The sequence below is a fragment of the Schistocerca americana genome, chromosome X (genome assembly GCF_021461395.2).
Source record: "Schistocerca americana isolate TAMUIC-IGC-003095 chromosome X, iqSchAmer2.1, whole genome shotgun sequence".
Taxonomy (NCBI): Eukaryota; Metazoa; Arthropoda; class Insecta; order Orthoptera; family Acrididae; genus Schistocerca; species Schistocerca americana.
The window spans coordinates 777,605,533-777,630,812 of NC_060130.1; the positions used below are offsets into that span (position 1 = coordinate 777,605,533).

General features: G+C 43.6%; 1 protein-coding gene across 1 annotated transcript in view; it reads right to left on the reverse strand.

Moving 5' to 3' along the window:
* Positions 1-6,062: 6,062 nt before the first annotated feature.
* The window catches only part of LOC124556691, a 116,121-nt gene continuing 96,903 nt past the window's right edge, over positions 6,063-25,280 (reverse strand). The window contains exons 2-3 of the mRNA XM_047130665.1: positions 14,661-15,007; positions 6,063-6,782 (exon numbers count right to left, since the gene is read on the reverse strand). Of these exons, the coding sequence (XP_046986621.1) occupies positions 6,546-6,782; positions 14,661-14,999 (576 nt within the window). The 5' untranslated portion in view covers positions 15,000-15,007 and the 3' untranslated portion in view covers positions 6,063-6,545. The remainder of the gene's footprint in view (positions 6,783-14,660; positions 15,008-25,280) is intronic.

Here is a 25,280-nt window from a genome sequence, read left to right on the forward strand (position 1 = left end):
AAAATGAACACCTTACAGTGACTCCATATTAACGTAGTTTTACTCACATCAAATGGGTTACACTCTGCTTGATGTCAGACAACAATTCCAGTATCTTCTAAGGCCTCCTCTAGCTGTAGTGCAGTTGTTCTGCAATTCTGAATACAGACAGTCTTGGAGGATTCTGATATCATCTTGGGAGATGTTTCATGCTGCTTGTACCTGATGTCAGTAATGGTCAAGAGATGTTCAAGTAATGTAAACTGGATCAGATGCCATTCCATCACATCTCTGATATGGGCGTGCTCACAGGGGGAGATGTTTATTGGTTTTCTGGCTGGAGGACTTAAACACATCAGAAAGTGCAACAAATCTTTGAACTGACATTATGCTAGAAGAGAACATTGCCCTGACATTACAGGAATTGCACAAGATGGATAGAATGTTGCTCTGTATAAGCACTGTTCTGTTTAACACAAAGGCACATCCATATTCATAAATGTCCCAAAGACAGTACTTTCTCTCGTCACCTATCAAATCCTTGCATCTTTCACTGCACAGTTAGGGATGGGAAATAAAGTGACAACATGTGAGGAAGTCTGTTGAATAATAAACTTGCCTGCATCCCAGCTTCCAAGAGAATGCTTGGTGTCAAATACCATTCTAAGTTCAACAATGGTTCTAATTTGTGCAGTGGTCAAACTGAAATCAACAATGGCTGCTCAACTCTTGTTGACAGCTAGATGTGGCTATGTTGTTGCTGCCTTCAAGCAGGATGAAGAGTATATTTACCTTCATAGGACCATATTACACTGCCAAAGATCTTTGACAAGTCCTTAAGTATGACCACAACCAAAACTTATGAAAGACATCAGATATCTCAGTACATAGACAAATAATTTATAAAACTTATTTTGTAAAAGAACATCAATGAAGTTATAGCACGATATGGGCCTTCAGTCACTAATACTAATAACACTGGTTCGTAGATGAAGCTTTACATTGAACCTACTGCCCAACACTACTTTACTGAAATTCAGTTAATGGTACATAGGCTTCTTGCCGATGATGCACTGTTCTCTTATAGAGTTTACTACCCTGTTTGATGCTACGAGGTTGGTTTAAAAAGTTCTCAATCACCATGAGAGGTCAGCGCTAGCGCAATGAGTTGTCCAGATGATATTCATTGTACTGTTGCTTGTAAACACGTGCCACGTCAGTGCTCTTGGAAGAGAGCTGTGGCAGTGACGTGGCTTTGTTGTTGTTGTTCCCGCATAGTGATTTGTGAAGATGGAAGAAGAAGAAGAAGAAGAAGAAGAAAAGAAAAGAGATTCAAGCAGTGATTAAGTACTTTGTAAAGAAAGGTATGAAAGCAAAGGACATTCATACTGATTTCCAGAACACACTTGGGGACTATGCTCCTTTATATTCAGCTGTTGTCAAGTGGGCAAATGAATTTAAATTTGGTTGGGAGAGCCCAGATGATGATCCGCACTGTGGTCAGCCAAGATGTGTCACTACTCCAGAAATCACTGCAAAAGTGCACAAAATAGTCATGGAGGATCACAGATCGAAATTGCATGAAATTGCTCACACTTGCCAGATGTCATCTGAAAGGGTATATCACACTTTAACTGAAGAATTAGAAATGAAAAAGCTATCTGCAAGATGGGCACCACGACTCTTTATGCTGGATCAAAAACGCATGAGAATGGACATATCAGAACAATGTTTGGCCAATTTTAGGAGAAATGGACAAGATTTTTTGCTCCGTTTTTTGACCACTGTTGAAACTTTGGAGCACTACTATACCCCAGAAACAAAAACAACAGTCAAAGCATTGGAAACATGCCGATTCTCTGCCAGCAAAGAAAGCAAAGACAATTCCTTCGGCAAGAAAGGTCATGGCATCAGTGTTCCGGGATGCGAAGGGGATTCTGTTTGTATATTATCTCCCCACTGTGTGAACAATTACTGGAGAATACTGTGCTAACCTCGTGGACAAATTGCAACAAAAGATACATGAAATACGCCAGGTTTAGCAAGCGAGAAAGTCATCTTCCATCAAGACAATGCATGTACTGTCGCCATGGCAAAATTACACAAAGTAAGGTATGAATTGTTGCCATACCTACCTTATTCCCCTGATATGGCTCTGTCAGACTTCCATCTCTTCCCAATACTAAAAATTTTTCTTGGTGGACGAAGATTCACTTAAAACGAAGAACTGACAGCCCAAGTTGACAACTATTTTGCAAGCCTGGAGGAAACTCATTTCGAAGATGGGATCAAGGCACTGGAACATTGTTGGGCCAAGTGCATTAATCTACAAGGAGACTAAATTGAAAAACAAAGTTTCAATGATTTAAGTACTTTTTTTCTATTACATTCTGGGAACTTTTCAAACACCCCCGTACAAACCTTAGAATACTATTTTAGCATACCTTTACTGCCCTCTGTCTGTGTTCAATGAAATTAGAGTTTCCCTATGTCTCATCTTTATTTTTTAGTAATGTACAAACTAAATCGTTCAGGTAACTCAAGAGCAGAGCAAGACCTCAGTAAAGTTGAAATCTTCATGATCTGGGAGTTATTCCTCACTTTATCTGATTTGGATACTCTCAGGAATAATATGGTGTTTCGTGGACAAAAGTTTTGTTATCTATGCTTGTCACCACCTTGGTTAGCGCTGTCAGCACAGTGATTATTCTACTGTATGTGTTTCATCAGATTCTAGTAAGAAATCTCTAACACTGTTTGAGGTCATCTTCATTCAGCATATGTATTATTTCTTCCCCAGCTACCACCATTTGTCATTTTTCATGGTTCATCATATGTAAGTGAACCATATTTCTTCAAATTTTTATTGCTGTATTATCTGCCTGCTTTTGCATGTACAGTTTTCTGTAATGACAATCAACTAAATGTACTGTGTCTCTGCCCCTGTATCCACATCTTTATCCATAAGCCCTAAAATTGTCCCTTGTCTTATCCCACATACCAATAGCCACTATCTAAAACAATGCAAGACCACCATAATCTCATACGAAGCATCTTCATCCTCATCTAGAGCTCATCTTAGAACCCCAGCAGTAACATCAACACCACTGCAAGCTTCATCAACAGCACAACGGCTTGATGCAATTAACAGTAAATCATCCCATGAACTGTTCCTACTCACTGACCTTTAGACAACTATGCATGCTACCTCAAACAACTCATTAAAAGAAGACATAGTATTCATGATTCTGGCCGCAAAATATATTAAACAAGACAATTTGGATCACACTAATTCTGCTTCTGCCACCTCTCGGATGTACTCATCACATACTTATTTTGTTCCCTCCTGAATACAAATTCATAATAAACCCTACCCTTGTAAACAAAATAAAACATCATAACTTGAATATTCTGAATCTGACCCCACAGAAATATTCAATCATTGTAGAATCCAGCAACTGTGAATTCTGCTTTCATCTAATAGGTAAGATACCTGTCACTAAATTTAGACAGCAAGCTTTTCTCAACCTCCTTAGTAATCCATTCTCTTCCTCCTCCCCCCTCTCCTCATCCATCAGAAATAACATCAGCCATCTCATCACCTTCTGGCCATCATCACTATCTACTTTGAACACAGTGTCCCTGACACTAGAGTGGATGAGCTTGATCACAAAATTAATTCCAACTCTGCAACCCTTGACACTTTAATCAGCAAAGCACTTAATATTCACATCAACTCTGGCTCCACTTTCGTCAGACCAGTCTTTATGGAGGCCACTGCTACCATTCATCAACTTCTTACCTAAAATTCTTTTAGGGTCTGATGAGCCAGCAGTATAGCACTCAAAAAACAGCTAAGATGAATCTTTTATTCATCATAATAAAATTTTATTTGTGTGGGGGGCTCAGAGCCTCATTGTGTTTTGTGAATCAAAACATAGTCCAGGTAAGATGCATTATTTTTATTATCTATGCAAATGGCCAATTTTGACATTTGGTAATTTTCAAGCACATATCTTAATCTTCCAGCTTCATTTTACATTATATCACTCGTACGTTTATTTGTTGCCTTTGTTGTGTAGACGGATTGTCAAAATCTAAACTTATTTTCTATCACTGCCTTAAATGCCTTACATACAACAGTCAACATGTTTCAGAATTCACCCACCTATGTCTACTTTGAAAAATTCATTATCTCCTCAACTATTCACCCGACATCCAAGTCTGAATGAATTGTAACAACCAAAACTAGTTTCCTCTCACCTATCACAAATGTAAAGTAAAAAGTTAACCTTTCTAAAACTGAGTTGACTAATCCCAAACATCCCACTGATGCTAATCCAAACAACTCCCCACCGAAGGTGCAATGCACTTTACAACAATAGTTCCCCAAAAATCGGTCCCTTTGAAGGTGCACATACATTGCACTGTAACACCAGTAGCCACATCCAGTTTCCAGATCAAAGTCAAGCATACTTACTTTGAAACTCAAGACCATGTCACTTCAGTACCTCTAGGCAATTTAGTTTAGATGTAAATAGGTTAGTAAGGGTAGCTTTTATCCATCAATAAACATTCTTCTGTAACCTCATATATACCACAACTCTACGCAATGCAGCACCCATTCTATAATTTCAGCCACACTAGCACCACCTACTGATTCCCCAACAGAACCTTCACCCAACAGTCCATCCTCAACATTGAAATGCTATGTGCTTTATGCATGTGTGACAGAGAGAGCTTCTCAATAATTAAAATTGGGTTTGCCTTCCTTCTGGACTTCTGTTTCTTACTTTGTTATTGGTTGTGGAACTTTCAGACACATTAACATTAACATTAGCTCAGTTTAATTGTGTGTCTGCAGAAAAACAGTCCCTGTGTCACTTTCATTATTACAGTAAGATTTTTATGTCAGTGATAAAACACATTCTACCCAATGTTTGTTAAATGTTAAATTTTTCCTGTCTTTTGTAATGATCATATGACAAGTGCAGGAAACCAAATGCTATCATCCCACCTCACTGTTAGGGATGTTACATTGAAATTATTGATGAAGGGAAACAATTCCTATCCTTTTCTTGCTCAAATATTGACCCAGGTTTCCCTAAATCAGTTTGGAAAAATGCTGGGACAGGACTTTTTACAAGGTCGTGGTCAATTTCCTTCCACATAGCTACTCAGCTGAGATAGCACCCAAAGCCAGTTTAAGGCCCAAGCGACAAGCCACCGATTGGGACACAAGCTGAGAGGTGACAGCACAGGTGCCACAACTGTAAGATATCTATACAGTAATGGTCACTTGGGGGTGCCAATCAAAGAGGGACACCCAGGTGCAAGATTTGTTTGCAGTGTGTATAACAATTAAAAAATGGTTCAAATGGCTCTGAGCACTATGGGACTTAACATCTGAGGTCACCAGTCCCCTAGAACTTAGAACTACTTAAACCTAACTAACCGAAGGACATCACACACATCCATGCGTGAGGCAGGATTCGAACCTGCGACCGTAGCAGCAGTGCGGTTCCAAACTGAAGCACCTAGAACCGCTTGGCCTCACCGGCTGTATAATAATTAGTAGCGAAAATTGACATAGTGAAAATGTATGAGGTAAAAAGGTGGGTAGGAGGGAGACAAAATTTTAACGTACTTGTGCGAAACAATGTTCTTAAACCAGCCATCTTACTAATGACCCAAGGGATTCCTAGGACTAAACCATCTGCCCTTTCTCCTCAAGCACATTCAGATGCTGTCAAACAGTAGAGTACCTTCTAGTTCTCAATAGTTGGAATGGCAGGTATGTAGTAAAAATTTGCAGAGTAGTTTTAAAAAATTGATTCAGTTTCGTCATCAAATTTAAAGTTTTATATTTAAACATCTTTACGCTCCTTATTAATAGATTTTTGATAAAATAATTAGTCTCTTAAAAAATACTGGCATAGTGGAGACTGCTCGTTATGTGGTGCTGAATTGTCAAGTAAAATGATGTTTGCCGACTCATTTTATAGGAAGATTTTTGTGAGCGGGCAAACGTACAATAATTTCATCATTTTTATTATTTTATACAATATTTTTGCTGTCTCTGAATGAGTCATAAGCGCTTTGAAATATAACCATAGAAATGTTGTATGTAGATATGTAATAAAATACTGAAGTTTGCATCGTACAGGTACTGATTCAACTTGTATAAATATTATCTCGCATTTATTATTTTGTAAAAATGTAAATGTAGTCTCTGGTTTGACAACGTGCGTTTTAAGAGATGTACACAACAGACATTGCAGAAAATGACAAGAATGCAGTACCGGTACACGTTAAAGTCGCTCACACACTTATACGTTACAATATAAATTACAGTCACCTGCAGTTTCACTGGAATAAATAAATAAATATACGTACACATATAAAGTAAATTCAAAAAGAGTTCTGCACAATGACAGTCTGAAGCGTAACAGCGACGTTGACACTCAGTCGGTGGCGGCAGGGCAGGCGCCACCACTGGCGAACTTCGACGTCCAATGCAGCTTTGCGCGGCTGGCGCCAGTGGCCTGGCGCACGCGGTTCCCCCGTCAGAGCACGCTGGCAGCGGGCAGCGCGTGTCGCCGCTGGCGAGCCTCTATCTTCCTGCGCAGAGTGAGCAGCGTAGCGGGACTGGCGCCTGTTCCCTGGCGCACGTGCTTCCCCGTAAGCGGCCGCCTTCGCCGGCGCGCCTCTGACTCCGCGGCGCACTTGTCCGCCGCATCGGATGCCATCGCCGCATCTGCTCCCCCGTGGATCGCGCTCGATGCGTCCTGCGCCGTCTGTAACTGTTAACAACCTGTCTTCAGCTGCTTGCCGTTGCTCAAGATGGGTTCACTGGAGCGAAATCCATGCCACTGTCGCACTGCAACTGTGTGGTGGACGGACCCACTGCTGTGATGAACGGACTATATTAAAAACAGATGGGTTGTTTTGGAAAACTTAACAGGTCAAACTTTGAACATAGCTGCTAAGGTTCAGTGACCGTGTCAGAATTATATTAGAACAAATAAGCCCTCTGTCACAAATATTAAGTGTAAATTGACCAGGTTTCGACGCTACTACGAGCGTCGTCTTCAGAATTAAACTAACTGTTCTAAAACATAATAGGTATATAAGACACTAATAAACTAAAGTGGGTACTGACTGGAAAGAGATGCAGTACTTACAAGTCACATTCTAAAAAAATCTAAGCCGGAAAGCCGACGTCATGAAAAGTTGTAAATAAGTTAAGATGGCGAGCCGGTAAGGGCTGCTCGTACCCGAGTGAACACGGGTTGCAACAAAACCTATTATGTTTTACAACAGTTAGTTTAATTCTGAAGACGACGCTCATAGTAGCGTCGAAACCTGGTCAATTTTGACTTAATATTTGTGACCGAGGCCTTATTTCTTCTAATATAACTTAACAAGTATTTTAGAAACCCAGCGAACTGTCTTGTCATAACGACACTATAGAGTCGATTGCTTGACGTGCGGGATTGTGCGTCACATTTAAGTGAAATTACCTCGCGTTACAAAACTCCGACTGAGTTCCTGTCTGGAGTAGATGAAATTGTGACATTCGTAGGAAGTCATTCGCATAATGTGTTCACTTAAATAACGAAAAATTGTTTCCCAAGAGTCGAAAATTCGTTAACGTCGTCAGGAACTACGTTTTTGTGAACTGTCCGTATATAGTCTTAATAATTTGTTACCGTGAAGAAAACTAAACGGAAAACGTAGTGCAGTTCTTCCATAACAAAGTGATACCAGTTCCCCATTTGTAGACTGAATAGTTTACGAGTTTAAGCAAGCTGAATTAATCGCAAGTGGATTGCTTCATGGTATATTGCGTCAATGAAAGAAATTATGTTTCTATATCTTACGAATTAATTTCAGTTTTTATGTTTCTGGTTGAATAAATTTGGTTTATAAAGAACACATTTATTTGTCATTCATTTTAAATGGTACATGCATTATAATTTATTAAACGCTTTCTTACAAACTAGTTTAAATTTTATATTAACTTATAAGTAAAAGTGATAGTTACTTAGATATTGTTTGGTTCACGCTGCAGACAATGTGTCACTCAGATTACGTTGCTAGATGCGCTTTCGTCGCCTTCTAAGTCACTCTTCAGTAACATGAAAATAACTAAATGAAATGAATACCTGGAGTGCTACTGTGACGTATTTGGTAAACTACATACAGGGTGATAAATTAGTTGCCTGAAAGTAACATTAAATAACTCAGGAGATCTACTTACTTGAAATACTCTGTTCTCAGTTCTGAAACTGACAAAAATAAAATTTCTGTTTACAAATGTTTCAGCTCCAAACTCTCCTTGTGGACTCCCGTAGACTACATGCATACGTCACCATCAAGGCTTCCACAACGTGGCCTGTTACCCATCGGTGACCTTTACCTTCCTCTCAAAGTGCCAAACAACCTGTTTCCACAAACCGATGATACCGTGCTTTTGCAGTCTCTGCATGAGACGGAGTCTTGTGATAATCCATTCTGAAGCGTCTTCTTACAACAATTCGTGATTATGCTTCATGGCACCGAAAACACTTTGCACGTCCGCTCCGTTATACATCTCCATTGTTACTACATTCGTGCATTGTCAACGCATAGCGAGCAAATGGAGCGACATCGTGAGACACAGGACTGAAACTTGAGAACACAGCATGAGGTTTGAAGAGCTCCCGGTGAATAATCAGTCAGTGGTTTCAAAATTATTTGCTATTACTTTCAGGTAACTACACTCCTGGAAATGGAAAAAAGAACACATTGACACCGGTGTGTCAGACCCACCATACTTGCTCCGGACACTGCGAGAGGGCTGTACAAGCAATGATCACATGCACGGCACAGCGGACACACCAGGAACCGCGGTGTTGGCCGTCGAATGGCGCTAGCTGCGCAGCATTTGTGCACCGCCGCCGTCAGTGTCAGCCAGTTTGCCGTGGCATACGGAGCTCCATCGCAGTCTTTAACACTGGTAGCATGCCGCGACAGCGTGGACGTGAACCGTATGTGCAGTTGACGGACTTTGAGCGAGGGCGTATAGTGGGCATGCGGGAGGCCGGGTGGACGTACCGCCGAATTGCTCAACACGTGGGGCGTGAGGTCTCCACAGTACATCGATGTTGTCGCCAGTGGTCGGCGGAAGGTGCACGTGCCCGTCGACCTGGGACCGGACCGCAGCGACCCACGGATGCACGCCAAGACCGTAGGATCCTACGCAGTGCCGTAGGGGACCGCACCGCCACTTCCCAGCAAATTAGGGACACTTTTGCTCCTGGGGTATCGGCGAGGACCATTCGCAACCGTCTCCATGAAGCTGGGCTACGGTCCCGCACACCGTTAGGCCGTCTTCCGCTCACGCCCCAACATCGTGCAGCCCGCCTCCAGTGGTGTCGCGACAGGCGTGAATGGAGGGACGAATGGAGACGTGTCGTCTTCAGCGATGAGAGTCGCTTCTGCCTTGGTGCCAATGATGGTCGTATGCGTGTTTGGCGCCGTGCAGGTGAGCGCCACAATCAGGACTGCATACGACCGAGGCACACAGGGCCAACACCCGGCATCATGGTGTGGGGAGCGATCTCCTACACTGGCCGTACACCACTGGTGATCGTCGAGGGGACACTGAATAGTGCACGGTACATCCAAACCGTCATCGAACCCATCGTTCTACCATTCCTAGACCGGCAAGGGAACTTGCTGTTCCAACAGGACAATGCACGTCCGCATGTACCCCGTGCCACCCAACGTGCTCTAGAAGGTGTAAGTCAACTACCCTGGCCAGCAAGATCTCCGGATCTGTCCCCCATTGAGCATGTTTGGGACTGGATGAAGCGTCGTCTCACGCGGTCTGCACGTCCAGCACGAACACTGGTCCAACTGAGGCGCCAGGTGGAAATGGCATGGCAAGCCGTTCCACAGGACTACATCCAGCATCTCTACGATCGTCTCCATGGGAGAATAGCAGCCTGCATTGCTGCGAAAGGTGGATATACACTGTACTAGTGCCGACATTGTGCATGCTCTGTTGCCTGTGTCTATGCGCCTGTGGTTCTGTCAGTGTGATCATGTGATGTATCTGACCCCAGGAATGTGTCAATAAAGTTTCCCCTTCCTGGGACAATGAATTCACGGTGTTCTTATTTCAATTTCCAGGAGTGTAATTTAGAATTACTCTGCACAAAAGATATACACGAGACACATCACATTAAGCATGGTGCAGTAAGACAACTTCGAGTGCATCGCGACTGGTGTCTTAGGCCATATCGATATTCTCTTTACTATTGTATTTACAGTTCTATTTACTTCAGACTGAAGAAAGACATGACTCCCCTTATAGTTTTAACGAAGAAATACGATGAAGTGACGTTGGAGATAACATGCAATCCCTCAATATTTCGCTCTCCGCTTCTCTACCATGTGGCCCTTGCACGGATAGTTGCCTATCTGCACCTAGCCACAGCGTGTGTTATGTTCTGCATAGAGTCCGCTGTAGTGGACAAACATTTTTTCTGTTGGACTGCTTGGCAGTTTGAAGATAAGTTTTCAGATTTCATACATGTAAAGATTAAAGCACCAGTAAGGAAGATCGTGTGGTTTCGTGGTTTCTGGTCGCATCAACTTTTTTCCAGATTTTATCCCTTGATGATTTTTCAACGACTGTCGTCAGCAGGGAGTGACTACTTCGGTAACGTTTTTGACTGCTCTCAGTGTCATGATGTGGTATCGAAAATTAATTTTCACTCTGCAGCAGAATGCACGCCGATTTAAAACTTGCTAGCAGATAAAAATTGTTCGCCATACTGAGCCCTTTGGTTTTCACGGGCAAGCTTTCTACTGACTGAGCCCTCCAAAGTAGGCTGTGACTAAGCCATGTCTCAGCAATATTCTTTACACCAGTCCCTCAAGGTATGTAGGAGATGAGGTGCTGTGTTAAGTAAAACTGCGAGGGGGGAATCTTGAGTCGTGCTTGGATACTTCAGTTGACAGAGCACTTTCCTGCGAAGGGCAAAGGTCCCAGGTTTGATTCCCGGTCCGGCAAAGAGTTTTGAACTGTCAGGAAGTATCATGAGGTGGTATGCTTTACCATTTGTTTCAGTGTGACGGGCCAGGAGGTGGGGTAGCTGTTTCTTTCAACGGTTACAGTGATACAGCTAGATATCCTGGGAATGTTAGAATCATTTGCAGGCAAAATCTATTAGTTACTTACGCTAATTTCTACGCAAACACGCAACACCCTCAAATGAAGATGAATTGGTGGTAGGATTAGGGGGTTAAACGTCAAGGTCATCGGCGCACTTACTAACATTTTGAGACTAAATTTATTAATTCATTTAAAATTGCATACTAAGAGGTCAAATCCATAATTAAGTGTAATACGTATCCCAATGCCTCCATATCAACTGAGGTGATGATCAACTCCACATACAGCTATATACAAGAATATTAAATAATTGTAAACAACAACAACTACCTCATGTCATTCAGGATCAGCTCCATGCTAAAGAGTACAGGGACGACTGCCCAGCACTCTTAAATAATAGGTCACAGATCTCAGATTGGCAGTGGCACAAAGACTTTACCATTGGGTTACTGAAGCATGGATGAAAGGCTTCTGAATTTCTGACTCTGATATAATATATTGATGACAGGATAGGAGTACGTGAAAACTAGACTGATGATATGTCCCACCTGTCTGCAGGGCATCGTTTAGTCAGGTAGTGAAAGAATTCACCTAGGATCTTTATGTGAGATGAAATGGATCCTCATACGTCTCGCACAGTCTCTTAACAGTGAACCATACAAGTATCTACTGTACGACCATGTCTTGTTTGAATACAGCGCCACAGAGGCGACTGTCGCTTCAGCAAGGCACCTCTAAAGCTGTCGTCAACTGAAGGGTTAAACGCCAAAGTTCTTCGCTAGGCGTGCCGTCCTTTAAGCTGAATTACTAAGCCAGGAATTGGGGACTCTATAGTTTAAACTAGACTCAGAACCGTTTTTAGGGTTCCGTGCCTTAATCGCCAGAAACGGAACTCTTGCATTATTACCTTGTCCATCTGTCTGTCCGTCGGTTAAGACCCCTTTTTCTCAGGAAGGGGAAGAGGTTTCAAGTTGAAATTATATGGAATACTAGGGTCTGCGGTCCCTTGGCGGTGTAAAAAATTTAAGCTTCTAAGTCAATGCAATCAAAAGATTTATGTCGCATATTTTGACACCCGCAAACTAACTCATCAGAACCTGTAGATGAATATCTATACACATAACTAAGTTTGTACGGAACTCTCAGTGCGTGGGCCCTTCTTGCACTTGTCCGGTTTTCTCGCAGTAAATAATCATCTATGGAGTAAAAAGAAGCGACAAGAAACAGAAAAAAATGATCAACTAAGGACTGAACCACAGACTTCTGGATCTGTAGACTGAATTCTTAACCAAGGCAGAATCTTGGAGCGACACAATGTTGAATGTGTCTTTCGCAGTGCATTTAGCAACAGGACAATGTTTGTTACAACCTTTGACACTGCTGACACCCTCTGGATGGTCAGCCCTTCTGTAAGGACGTCGTGCGCCAGAAACCCCACTTGTGATGTCAGTCATACGACCACACCGCCGCCTGAGAGATCGATCCGCCGGATGCGATTCTCTCGATAAACGGAACAGAAGAACGGCTGTGTTAGCCAAAGAGTACACAGCCAGTCGCAGTACTTACGCTCGCCGCGAGGCGCCGCTAGGCCACTTCATGTGCAGCAGGAGAGTAGTGCAGTTGTGCCAGTCTACAGCTCGTAGCCGCACTCAGTGGTCAGCCAGTGCCGATGCATCGTCTGCAGCTCAGTCATTGCTGCCATCAAGTCTTTGTAGATGCGTTGCAAGTTAGTCTTCAGATTCACCGGATTCGACAGTCAAGATTACGAGAGATTAATTATGTCATTTTACAGACGCTTAGTCTAGTCGCGTCTTCTACAATTGTCAACCAACTGATCAAGGACTACAGCAAAGTTAAGTAATAAATATTTTCTTATTTTGTACTCCTAATTAATTGCGTTTTCCTGTTGTAGCTACCAAACAGTCTTGGCATAGTAGAACCCACGTTTCCACCTCCTTGGCTACCTCATATTTGCCACGTCATGTTGATGAACTCGATTATGGAGGAGGATGGAGAGCCATCACAACTGAACATAATGGCACCCCGTTGGAGTGCAGTGCGATCGTAATTTTTGCTCTGGGGTACAGGGTGGAACCCCAGGGACCGTTCAAAAGCATTCTAAGAAATATGAATGATCCGAACAGCGAAGGGTGCTTATGCTTTTTCAGTCCCCTGGTTTCGCACCCTCTTGTGACGTAGTCACGGGGGGGGGGGGGGGGGGAGGGGGATGCGACATTGACACATGATACATGATGTGTGAATAGAATTGCAAAGGGCTCCTCTCAGATCAGCCAGTTTGACAAAAAGAGAGCCACCCACCCGCCCGACTTTGTTGAGCACTTTAAAAATGTACCTGTACAGAGACAATCCGTGGCAGAGGGCTAGGCACCTGCACGCAGGCTGCGCTGCCCCTCTAGCGCCCATTAGTAGGCAGTAGGCATACCGAATTGGGGGGGGGGGGGGTGAAGGACTTGCCTGTCTGCAAGCGCTTAGGACTCAGCCACAGGCTGTCTCTGTACAGGTTGCTGGCACCGTGGGTGCTGCCGAACTTGGTGTTAGAGGGCCCTTTGGCCATTTTATTCACGCACGTGCCAATGTCTCACCCCTCCGTCATCAGGTCACAGGAGGGCACAGAACAGGAAGGCTGAAGAAACATAAGCACTCTTTGCTACTTCGGATCACGTTGAAATTTCCTTGAATGGATCTGAATGATCCGCAGTAGTTCCATCCTATACACCAGGAAAAAAGTTGCGGTCGCACTGCACTCCAAAGAAGTGCTGACAGTTTATTGGGACTAGTGACTCACGATGTCACTAGGGAAGATTGTCACGAATGTCTTCCTGTTGGTCGTTTCACTGCGAACTGTCTTTTTCGATAGAAGAAAGTGTGGGAAAGCGAACCCCCAAGGAAAGCGGTGGTTCACTGACGCCCTTTATGCCATTTGGAGACCTTTTACTGTCGATTGTGAGCGGCAATGTCTGTGAAATGTTTTCTTCGGTATCCATAATAAAACGGCGCGATTTTACTGCAGGTCGTCGTGATTCTGACCTCCACCGCGAAGGCGTCAAAAGAAGGGGTGAAATGTGAGTAAGAGGGTGTGTGACGACTTTCCCATCGTGTGAAACGTCCACAGTGGCGTTGGGCAGAGATGTGATGATATTTGGTGCTAATGTGACATCATTAACCCATCTTACATTTCACACTAAATTCTGAGCGCTGGCCTTTTTTCGCATGTTTCGACACCTTGGTGTTTGAAGTGTCACCGAGCCCAGAGTGAAGTCGCAGGACGCTACGGTTTTCCACCGTCGCAGAGGTGGTGGTTTGTAGAAACGTAGAGCCAAATTTCAAACACTTACGTCGTAATGGGAGACAATTACGGGGTTTTGAAACGAGATCATTAATTGAGTTGGACAGTGTATTTCAGTTGCAGATCATTGTATACTGTCGTTTCGTGTGATAGGTGTTTGATTCCTCTGAAGATGTTACGTGATGGCCAAAGTAAGCCCGAACTAACCATTCGCGCTGCCTGGAGGGCGAACTGCCTGCGCAGCATTTCCTGCGCGTGGAAGTGGTGCAACAGCTGGGTGTAGAGCAGCGCGCGCGGGTCGCCGGCGGCGGCGGCGGCCAGCTGCCTCTGCTGGCGCTGTACGCGCCGCACCAGCGCCAGCGGAATCAGCGCCGGCACCTCCCGGCCGCAGCGCCGCCGCGCGCCGCCCACGCTCAGGTCCATCGGCTGCTCGCCCCCGCCGCCCCCGCTGCTACCGCCGACGCTCCCTTCGCCGCTGCTGCCGGCGCTGTCGCCGTCCGCCGCGGATCCTTCAGCCGCGTTACTGCCCGGTTCCGCCTCTCCCATCGGCAATCCTGGGGGCATAAACCGTAAATGCAAATCACTACTATCGCTGTCTCCACCACCACGCAATTTTTCCCTTAATGAGTTGTGACACACACAAAGGTAGGAAACGTTATTGCGGATGTTGACGCACTCTAAGACATTTTATCGATGCAAATATGTACAATGATGAGCCAAAACATTATGACCTACTTAACAGCTTGTTTGTCCGTGTTTGGAACGAAATACATCACTGATTCTGTGTATCAGTGATCCTACAGTTTGTTGGTAGGTTTGTGGAAGTATGGGTTTCGAAAAAGATCGTGTGAAAGCCAGCTTGCGCTATTTGTCCACGAGACTCAGAGGGCCATAGACACGGGTTCCCAGGTAGATGCCGTGTTTCTTGACTTCCGCAAGGCGTTTGATACAGCTCCCTACAGTCGTTTAATGAACAAAGTAAGAGCGTATGGATTATCAGACCAATTGTGTGACTGGATTGAAGAGTTCCTAGATAACAGAACGCAGCTTGTCATTCTCAGTGGAGAGAAGTCTTTCGAAATAAGAGTGATTTCAGGTGTGCCGCAGGGGAGTGTCGTAGGACCGTTGCTATTCACAATATATACAAATGACTTTGTGGATAATATCGGAAGTTCAGTGAGGGTTTTTGCGGATGATGCTGTAGTATATCGAGAGGTTGTAACAATGGAAAATTGTACTGAAATGCAGGAGTATCTGCAACGAATTGACGCATGGTGCAGGGAATGGCAATTGAATCTCAATGTGGACAAGTGTAATGTGCTGCGAATACACAGAAAGGAAGATCCCTTATCATTTAGCTACAATATAGCAGGTCAGCAACTGGAAGCAGTTAATTCCATAAATTATCTGGGAGTAGGCATTATCAGTGATTTAAAATGGAATGACCATATAAAATTAATCGTCGGTAAAGCAAATGCCAGACAGATTCATTGGAAGAATCCTAAGGAAATGCAGTCCGAAAACAAAGGAAGTAGGTTATAGTACACTTGTTCGTCCACTGCTTGAATACTGCTCAGCAGTGTGGGATCCGTACCAGATAGGGTTGATAGAAGAGATAGAGAAGATCCAACGGAGAGCAGCGCGCTTCGTTACAGGATCATTTAGTAATTGCGAAAGCGTTACGGAGATGATAGACTCCAGTGGAAGACTCTGCAAGAGAGACGCTCTGTAGCTCGGTACGGGCTTTTGTTGAAGTTTTGAGGACATACCTTCACCGAGGAATCAAGCAGTATATTGCTTCCTCCTACGTATATCTCGCGAAGAGACTATGAGGATAAAATCAGATTAGAGCCCACACAGATGCATACCGACGATCTTTCTTTCCACGAACAATACGAGACTGGAATAGAAGGGAAAACCGATAGAGTTACTCAAGGTACCCTCCACCACACACCGTCAGGTGGCTTGCAGAGTATAGATGTGGATGTAGATGTCGCATTATAGAGGGCGATTATAATTAAACGCTGTAGAAATAACACCACTGGTCAGAATGACGTTAAATTGCAATGGTATATTATCGGAGAACGGGGAAAACGTATGGCAGAAAAAAAGATTAGTGTAAAAATTGATCAATAGATGGTGCTGTATGTGTCCGAATACGAAAATGAAACACCTGTCATGCGCATGACCCATTGAAGTTGGTATAAACGCGCCGGGTACACGGCTTTTCCTCCTTTCGCTTCTGCGACGTTCGCCATGACTGTCTCAATGCAGGATCGCGTTCTGCTTGTAAAACTGTATTACAAGAATGATGACTGCACAGAAGTTCCGGACACTGAAGGGTTTAAAAAAAAGGCGTTGGTCCGATGACAGCAGTGGGTCTGGAGAAAGAACTGAAGTTCAAATAGTTGTAGGTACAGAGAGCTGGCTAAAGCCGGAAATAAGTTTAGCCGAAACTTTTTCTAACAATCCAACAGTGTTCAGAAAGGTTAGATTAAATACAGTTGGTGGTGGAGTATTTATTTCTGTCAGAAGTAGTTTGCCTTGAAGCGAAATTGGAGTAGATAGTTCGTGTGAAATAGTATGGGTTGAGGTTATACCTGACAATCGGACTAGACTATTAATTGGATCGTTTTACCGACCCCCCGACTCAGAAGATACAGTTGCTGAACAGTTCAAAGAAAACTTTAGTCATTTCAAATACGTACCCCGCTCATACAATTATAGTCGGTGATGACTAATCTACTTTCGATATGCTGGAAAAATTATACGTTTAAAGCCGGCGGCAGGCATAAAACTTCATCCGAAATTGTACTGAATGCTTTCCCAGAAAATTTTGACCAATTAGTTCATGAGCCCACTCAAAGCGTAAATGGTTGCGAAAGCATACTTGATCTTTTAGCAACAAATAATCCTGGACCAATAGTACTTTGACGAATATGGGTATTAGTGACCACAAGGCAGTTGCTGCTAGGCTGAATACCGTAACACCTACAACCATCAAAAAGAAACGCAAAGTATATCTATTTTAAAAAAGCTGATAAAAATGTTCTTAACGACTTTTTAAGAGTCAGTCTTCACTTCTTCCGATCTGCTCATGTAAGTGTAGAAAAGTTGTGGAATGTTTTCAAAGAGATAGTGTCGACAGCAATTGAGAGACATGTACCACATAAATTAATACGTGATGGTACCGATCTCCCATGGTACACAAAACGGGTCAGATCGCTGTTGCAGAAGCAGCGAAAAAAGCATGCCAAATTTAAAAGAACAAAATCTCCAGGATTGACAAAGTTCTACAGAAGTTCGAAGCGCGTACTTCAATGCGAGATGCTTTTAATAATTTCCACAACGAAATTCTGTCTTGAAATCTGGTAGAAAACCGAAAGAGATTCTGGTCATACATAAAAGCACACAGTGGCAAGACGCAATCAATACCTTTACTGCGCGATAACAACGGTGAAGTCACTCATGACAGTGCCACTAAAGCAAAGTTATAAAACACGGTTTCCCGAAACTCCTTCACCAAAGAAGACGAAGTAAATATTCCTGAATTCTAATGAAGAACAACTGCCAAGATGAGAAACATGGAAGTAGATATTCTCGGAGTAACGAAGCAGCTTAAATCACTTAATAAAGGCAAGGCCTCCGATCCCGATTGTATACCAATCAGGTTCCTCTCAGAGTAGCTCCATATTTAGCAATTATATACAACCACTCGCTCACAGAAAGAAAATGATTCGGAAATTGAAAAAGACAGGTTGTTGTGCAACCTGGTTGAGGGAGGAAACGAATTGATTCGACGTCAGTGGAAGCAGTGACCACAGCAATGCAGGACGAGAAGAGTGGTAGTGTGGTGTGCAAACGTGTAGTACACGGAGAATTGCCCGAACAGTGGACATACCTGTGAGCATAGTGCGTAAAATCCTACCAAACATCCTTCTTTGTTATCCATTCAAAATTACCCATATGCACGAGTGGCTTCCTGTTGATCTGCTAGCAAGAGAGACCTTTACTTTAGAATTTCTTGCTCGCATGAAAGTGGACAGTGGTTGGTCATGGACGATTTTGTGAACAGACGAAGCCCACTTCCATCTGACAGGACATGTCAATATACAGAATTATCGAATATGGGCAACGGAAAATCCACACGCAAATCAACCGGGGCCGGCCGCTGTGACCGAACGGGTCTAGGCGCTTCAGTCCGGAACCGCCCTGCTGCTATGGTCGCAGGTTCGATTCCTGGCTCGGCCATGGATGTGTATGATGTCCTTAGGTTGGTTGGGTTTAAGCAGTTCTAAGTCTAGGGGACTGATGACCTCAGATGTTAAAGTCCCATACAGCCATTTGAACCATTTGAGCAAATCAACCAGTACCACTTTATGTTGAAAAGGTCACTGTGTGGTGCGGGTTTACGGCATCATTTATCATAGGGCCATATTTTTTCGAAGGGACTGGTGCTTCCGGTCCTGTTACCTGTACCGTCACTGGTAAGCGCTATGAGTGTCTTGCGCATCCACATCATTCCAGCTCTCCAACAGCGTGGATGTGTGGATGGGATCGTTTTTATGCAAGATGACGCACCTCCACACATTGAAAATCCAGTTAAGCAGCTGCTGAAGCGTCATTTCGGAAATGCTAGAATTATCAGCCGCCATTTCCCTACAGCCTGGCCGTCTCGATCACCTGCTCTTAATCCGTGTGACTTCTGGCTGTGGGGATATCTGAAAGATGTGTTCAGCGTCCCGATTGCAAACTTAGCTGCACTGAAGGCACGCATTGCCCAACACATTCTGAACGTGACCCCAGAAACATTTTGATCAGTTGTGGAACATGCTTTTTCTCGATTTCAACTTGTTGCAGAAAACAGTGGACAGCATACTAAACGTATTTTGCGCCAGTCGCACGGAAATTAATAATCCGATTTTATTTTTATTGACGCTTTTTTATTCGGTTGTTGGCCTCAGTACAATTAAAAACCGATGCGAGTGATGCTTTTTATGCGGTTTTTGGCCTCAGGACAATGAAAAACAGATTTTTCCTATCCGATGTGATATGACCTTGCCATGATGGATGGCTCTTACGTAACTAACAGTATCACACCTGTACACCCACGCACACTGAGTAGTACAGTTTCTTTAACGTTAATCGTACACCTTAGGCATTGTAGTATGATTCATTTGTCATTTGTAGTCGACCACTATTAAATTGTGATACTTACAGCCCCTTCTATAGCTACATTTTGTAGCTGTGTATTTTTCTTCTGCCATACGTCTTCCCCTTCTCTGATAATATTCCGTTGCAAGTTGACGTCATTCTGACCAGTGGTGTTATTTCTACAGCGGTTTGAAAGTTTAACTTTAATCACCCTGTATTTCTACGTACGAGTCAAGTAAATAGCGTAAATAACGGACGCTGATTTGCGTACGCGGTGATTGCGCCCGATAGCGATCCAGGTGAGTTCCATAGGATTTACATCAGGTGAATTTGGTCGCCGAAACATCAATGCGTGTTCGCTATAATGCTCCTCAGACCACTGTAGCACGGTTCTGGCTCCGAAACACTGACGATCATATTGTTGAAAGATGACATCGCCGTCGCGGAAGACATCAAGCATGAAGGGATGCAGGTGATTCGCAGCAGTCAGCGTGTCTTCGATTACTACCACAGGTCTGATGCAAGAGCAGGAGGTTGTCTCCCATAGCATAACACTGCTACCACCAGCCTACGCCCGTGGCACGCTGCACGTTTCGAGCCACCGTCCATCTCGATGAAGGCCCTTGTGGAGACGACCATCAACCTAGTGTAGTAAAAATGTGATTCACCCGAAGAGCCGACACGTTTCAATTGATTGGCGGTCGAATCCGGATGGTCCCGTGCCCACTGTAATCCTAATTGACGATGTCATTGGGTCAACATGTGAACACGTATGAATGGTCTGCTGCGGATCTCCATGTTCAACAGTGTCCGATGAATGGTGTGCTGTGAAACACTCGTGCGTGCACTAGCATTGAGCTCTTTCGGCAGAGATGCCACAGATCACCATCTACCCTACTTTACGAAGCAGACAAAACCCCGAACCCCACGTTCTGTGAAGAGTCATGGACGTCCAACCATTCAGCACCTAGTGGTAGTTCCACTGTCCTTCCTCTTCCTGCAGATGCTCACGTCAGTAGCACGTGTACATTCGACCAGCTTTGCCGTTTTCGAGATACTCGTTCACAGGCTCTGCGTAACAATAATCTGCCCTTTGTCAAAGTAGCTTATCTCAATGAATTTTTCCATCTGCAGCTCGAATCTTCGCTAGCGTGGCCCCCCGTCCATGTCTGCTCCACTAACATGGTTTTGTTACCGCGTCACGTGCCCGCAACATCACCAGGAGGCATCCAATGTCGCGGTGGGCAGTGGTCATAATGTCTAGACTTATCAATGTATGTACGCAGGGTTTCTCTGCCTCGTGATGACTGGGTGTTGTGTGATGTCCTTAGGTTAGTTAGGTTTAAGTAGTTCTAAGTTATAGGGGACTGATGACCATAGATGTTAAGTCCCATAGTTCTCAGAGCCATTTGAACCATTTTGTACGCAGGGCTGTTTCTACCATTAAGCAAGACAAGACGAGCGCCTAGGGCGGCAAAATTCTAGGGGCAGCAAAGGGTGGAAAAAATTAATTTCACATCAAACAGCGAAAAAATTGAACATATGAGGAGAAAAGAAGATGAAAAACACCGAATTATTTTCAAAGGCATAGGGAACAATTACTTAATACGTCCTTACGCACTGACGAAAGTAAGCAGATTGCCTCTATGTACCTCAAAACTAAAACAGCCGCTGTTGAGTACAAATCGGAAACAAACATGACCTTGATTCATCTGTGTCGAATGCTGGAGCGGGACATGTGCACTGGAATGACGAGGATTAGCAGATAATTGATGAACTGTATCATGGTTTTCCAGTAAATGTGCAATGAATCTTAGTGATACTTTTCATGTGAAAGTACTATCATTCAGAGTACTACTTCTGATAAATTGTTGCTCACAGGCGGCAGCATATAAAAACAAAGCTACTTTTTGATACCGTAGTGTCACTGTACAACAAAACATCTGAATCCAAACCTTTAATGTACAGTAGAAGGAATATTCCAAGTCCAGTAACTTCGCATCTTCCATGACCAGTAACTTTGCTTGAAGAAACAGCTTAAATAAAAAATGTAGTTACATTTTTTTTACTTAGGTTTTAACGACCACTGTGAGCAACTCAACGGGCTAGAAGCTGACGCCCATCCCTAATTTAGAGCCACTGACTCCAGGGAAGGGAAAGAGCCATTGCCTTTAGGCAAGCAATATCTGGGCCTCACCGAGATTCGAACCCAGTTCCATCTCTGACGAATGATCAGAAGACAATCGCTTAGACCACTGCGCCACCGGGGCGGGTAATTAAAGTTCTAGAACTCTCAACAGAAAATGCAGACAAGGCGGCATTTATCTAATCACAAGAAAGTGAATGCTGAAAAAGATGAGATTTATTCCTCATTCAAAAATTTTTCAATTAGAACAGAAACGAAACAACACCACGCTTATCCAGATGATCTAGTTTGATGCTTCAGCGCGTCTCCCATCAGTATAGCACAATATGTAAATACAAGGAAAAATTCATTTGCAGCAGAAAATAATTCCACGCCTTTGTTAGTCCATTTTCTTGCAATTAAATAAAATTAGTAATTGATGCCTAATTTGGTTGCACTAGTATAATCAATTGAGTTCTAATTTAAGTTGCTCAGCACATTCTTCTTATTTCAATTACTTTGGGAAATTTTAAAAGTTGACGACAAAAAATAATGAATCGAGAACATTTGTTGTCCTCAAAAAAGATTCAAATGGCTCTGAGCACTATGGGACTTAACATCTGAAGTCATCAGTCCCCTAGAACTTAGAACTACTTAAACCTAACTAACCTAAGGAATCACACACATCCATGCCCGAGGCAGGTATCGAACCTGCGACAGTAGCGGTCGCGCGGTTCCAGACTGAAGCGCCTAGAACCGCTCGGCCACATCGGCCGTCTTGTTGTCCCATCAGTTTTAAAGGGATTGAGGTCAAAACATGAAAACTCAGGACTGTCCCCAGAAAATAAGGGCGTCAGGCCACCTTAGTTTAATGACGAAGTATAATAGGAGATTTGCGTTGTTGTGCTGTTGGATGTTGGTGGTGGTGGGAGGGGGTGTGTAATTTTTCAGTTCTCGCCTAGGGCGGCAAAACACCTAGAAATGGCCCTGTATGTATGTATGTATGTATGTACTTCATCTCAGCTAGTACATCGCTTTCAATCAACTTTTGTACACGATGACAGCCCTGACCCACACAGCAGACGCTGGAATATTTAGCTCGTATAGATAAGTGGTTAATTTGGTAATCGCTGTTAATTAGGCTGATGTTACACTGTATAGAAGTTAATTAGCACCTATTCTAACTTACCTACTGAAAATTTCACTTTTTCGAACTAATTTTCGGAAAAAACCTTTAAGGGCCAGTTTTCGCATGTTCCAGACGCAGGTTTACACAAACTTAAGACGTTTATGTAAGCATTAAGCGCAGATTTTAGGCTGTTTTCATTTGAAATATACTGGGTTGTTATAATTAAAGTGCAGCTACTCACGGGAGTCCAGTGTGGGCTGTAATTATCGTATGGCAGCGAAACATGGTACATATGCCATACATTAATGCGGAACCGATTCAAGCTGTAAACAAATTGTTCCAATGTTGGCCACTAGGTGCGAATCTGGTGCTGTATAGCATCAAGTCGACGTTTCCTATGTTCATACTGAATAAATTGTGAAGCGGCGGTTAGTAATGAAATCCGTACTTGTTTGATCTTTTCTGCCCATGTCCCATTCCTAATCCATTACACGTGTGGAAACATTTCTATACGTCTTTGTTGCATTGACAGTGCCAGATTTGCACCTGGTGGCCATAATCGGAACTAATTTTTTTGCGGCGTAAGTCGATTCCATATTAACGGATTAGAATTTCTACCAAGTTGCGCTGCCACACGATTATTACAGTCCATACTGGACCTCCGTCAGTAGCCGCAGTTTAGTTTTAACCATCCGGTATATACTAGAGCCTTAGCTACTCAGGAAATAAGGTTTAAAGTTCTACCTTTTATTTATTTTAAAACGCGGGAAGTTCGTATCGTGCTGACGCTATTTTAGGCCTAATTTTTCGGTTGTACAAGTTTAGCGTTTTAACGCTAATTTTGATTGCATTACGTTACTGTATTAATAGTACATACATACAACAGTGTCCCACATAACTTTAGTGTCTCCTGTGATCTGTAGTTAACAGAATATTATCGTTATTATTCAGCTGAATTTCGTAAATAAATTTGTAAACAACTATGATTGCCAAGTGTTTGAGCTGCCATAGGGAAGTTAGTTCCAGGGTTCTGTGCAGCTGTCATGACGGTTTCATTGGGGGACTAATGGCATGGGAATTGGGGAAGTACTACATAGTACAGGATGTATCAAAAAGAATCATCCGATTAAAAAAAATTCATAACTATTTGTTATTTGAGATACATGCGTGAACAACGCACTGTTGGAGAGAGCAAACTCTCTAATTTTACATAGTTTCCGATACGTAGCAGCAGTGTGCACCTACTTCAGTTCTAGGGAACCTGGTGTCTGGACAACAGAAAACGTTTTGTGTTTACGTTTAGCATAAAAAATTGGAAATTTGTGGTTAGGTCTTATGGGACCAAACTGCTGAGGTCATCGGTCCCTAAGCCTACACACTACGTAATCTAACTTAAACTAACTTGCGTTATGGACAACACACACACCCATGCCCGAGGGAGGACTCGAACCTCCGACGGGGGGAGCCCCACGGACCGTGACAAGGCGCCCAAGACCGCGCAGCTACCCCGCGCGGCCTATGTTTTGCGCAATGCGAGCCAGTAATAACTATTTAGCATGACTTTAATACTAGGTATGGTGTAGATCCTCTTACAGCACACAGCATTAGACGATGGCATGAACAATTCCGATAACAGGTTGTTTGTGTAAAGGCAAACCGCCGGGCCGTCTTCGAGTGTCTGACACAGACATCGAACGTATCCGTCATTGTTTCAGCAAGCTCTTCGTGAAGGTGACAACAACGTGTGGAGTTCCGCAATTTCGTTCTTGGCACGATGGATGATGACAGTTTTCTTCCACATTTAGTGTTTAGTGATGAGGCAACGTTCCATTTAAAAGGAAAGGCGAACCGCCATAACGTGAGAATATAGGGTGAAGAACAACCGCATGAAGTAGTACAACATTAGGGACTCTCCAAAATTTAATGTGCTTTGAGCAGTTTCACGGGAAAAACGCATACGGTCCATTTTTCTGTACCGAGAACACTGTTACAGAAGCACGTATCTCGGTTTGCTCGAGAACTTTCTTTCTTTTCCCACAGTTGGAGACTGATTCGAACGACTTCATTTACCAACAGAATGCGGCACCGCCACACTGGCACCTGGAAGTGTGGGAATTTTTAAATCATTGCTGAACGATGGATAGGTCGCACTAGACCAAACGGTTCAGCCTTGCATAACTGGCCTCCATGGTCACCGGACCTGACTATGTGATCACTTTTTGTGGGGGTTTGGCCAGCCGCGGTGGTCTAGCGGTTCTGGCGCTGCAGTCCGGAACCGCGGGACTGCTACGGTCGCAGGTTCGAATCCTGCCTCGGGCATGGGTGTGTGTGATGTCCTTAGGTTAGTTAGGTTTAAGTAGTTCTAAGTTCTAGGGGACTTATGACCTAAGATGTTGAGTCCCATAGTGCTCAGAGCCAT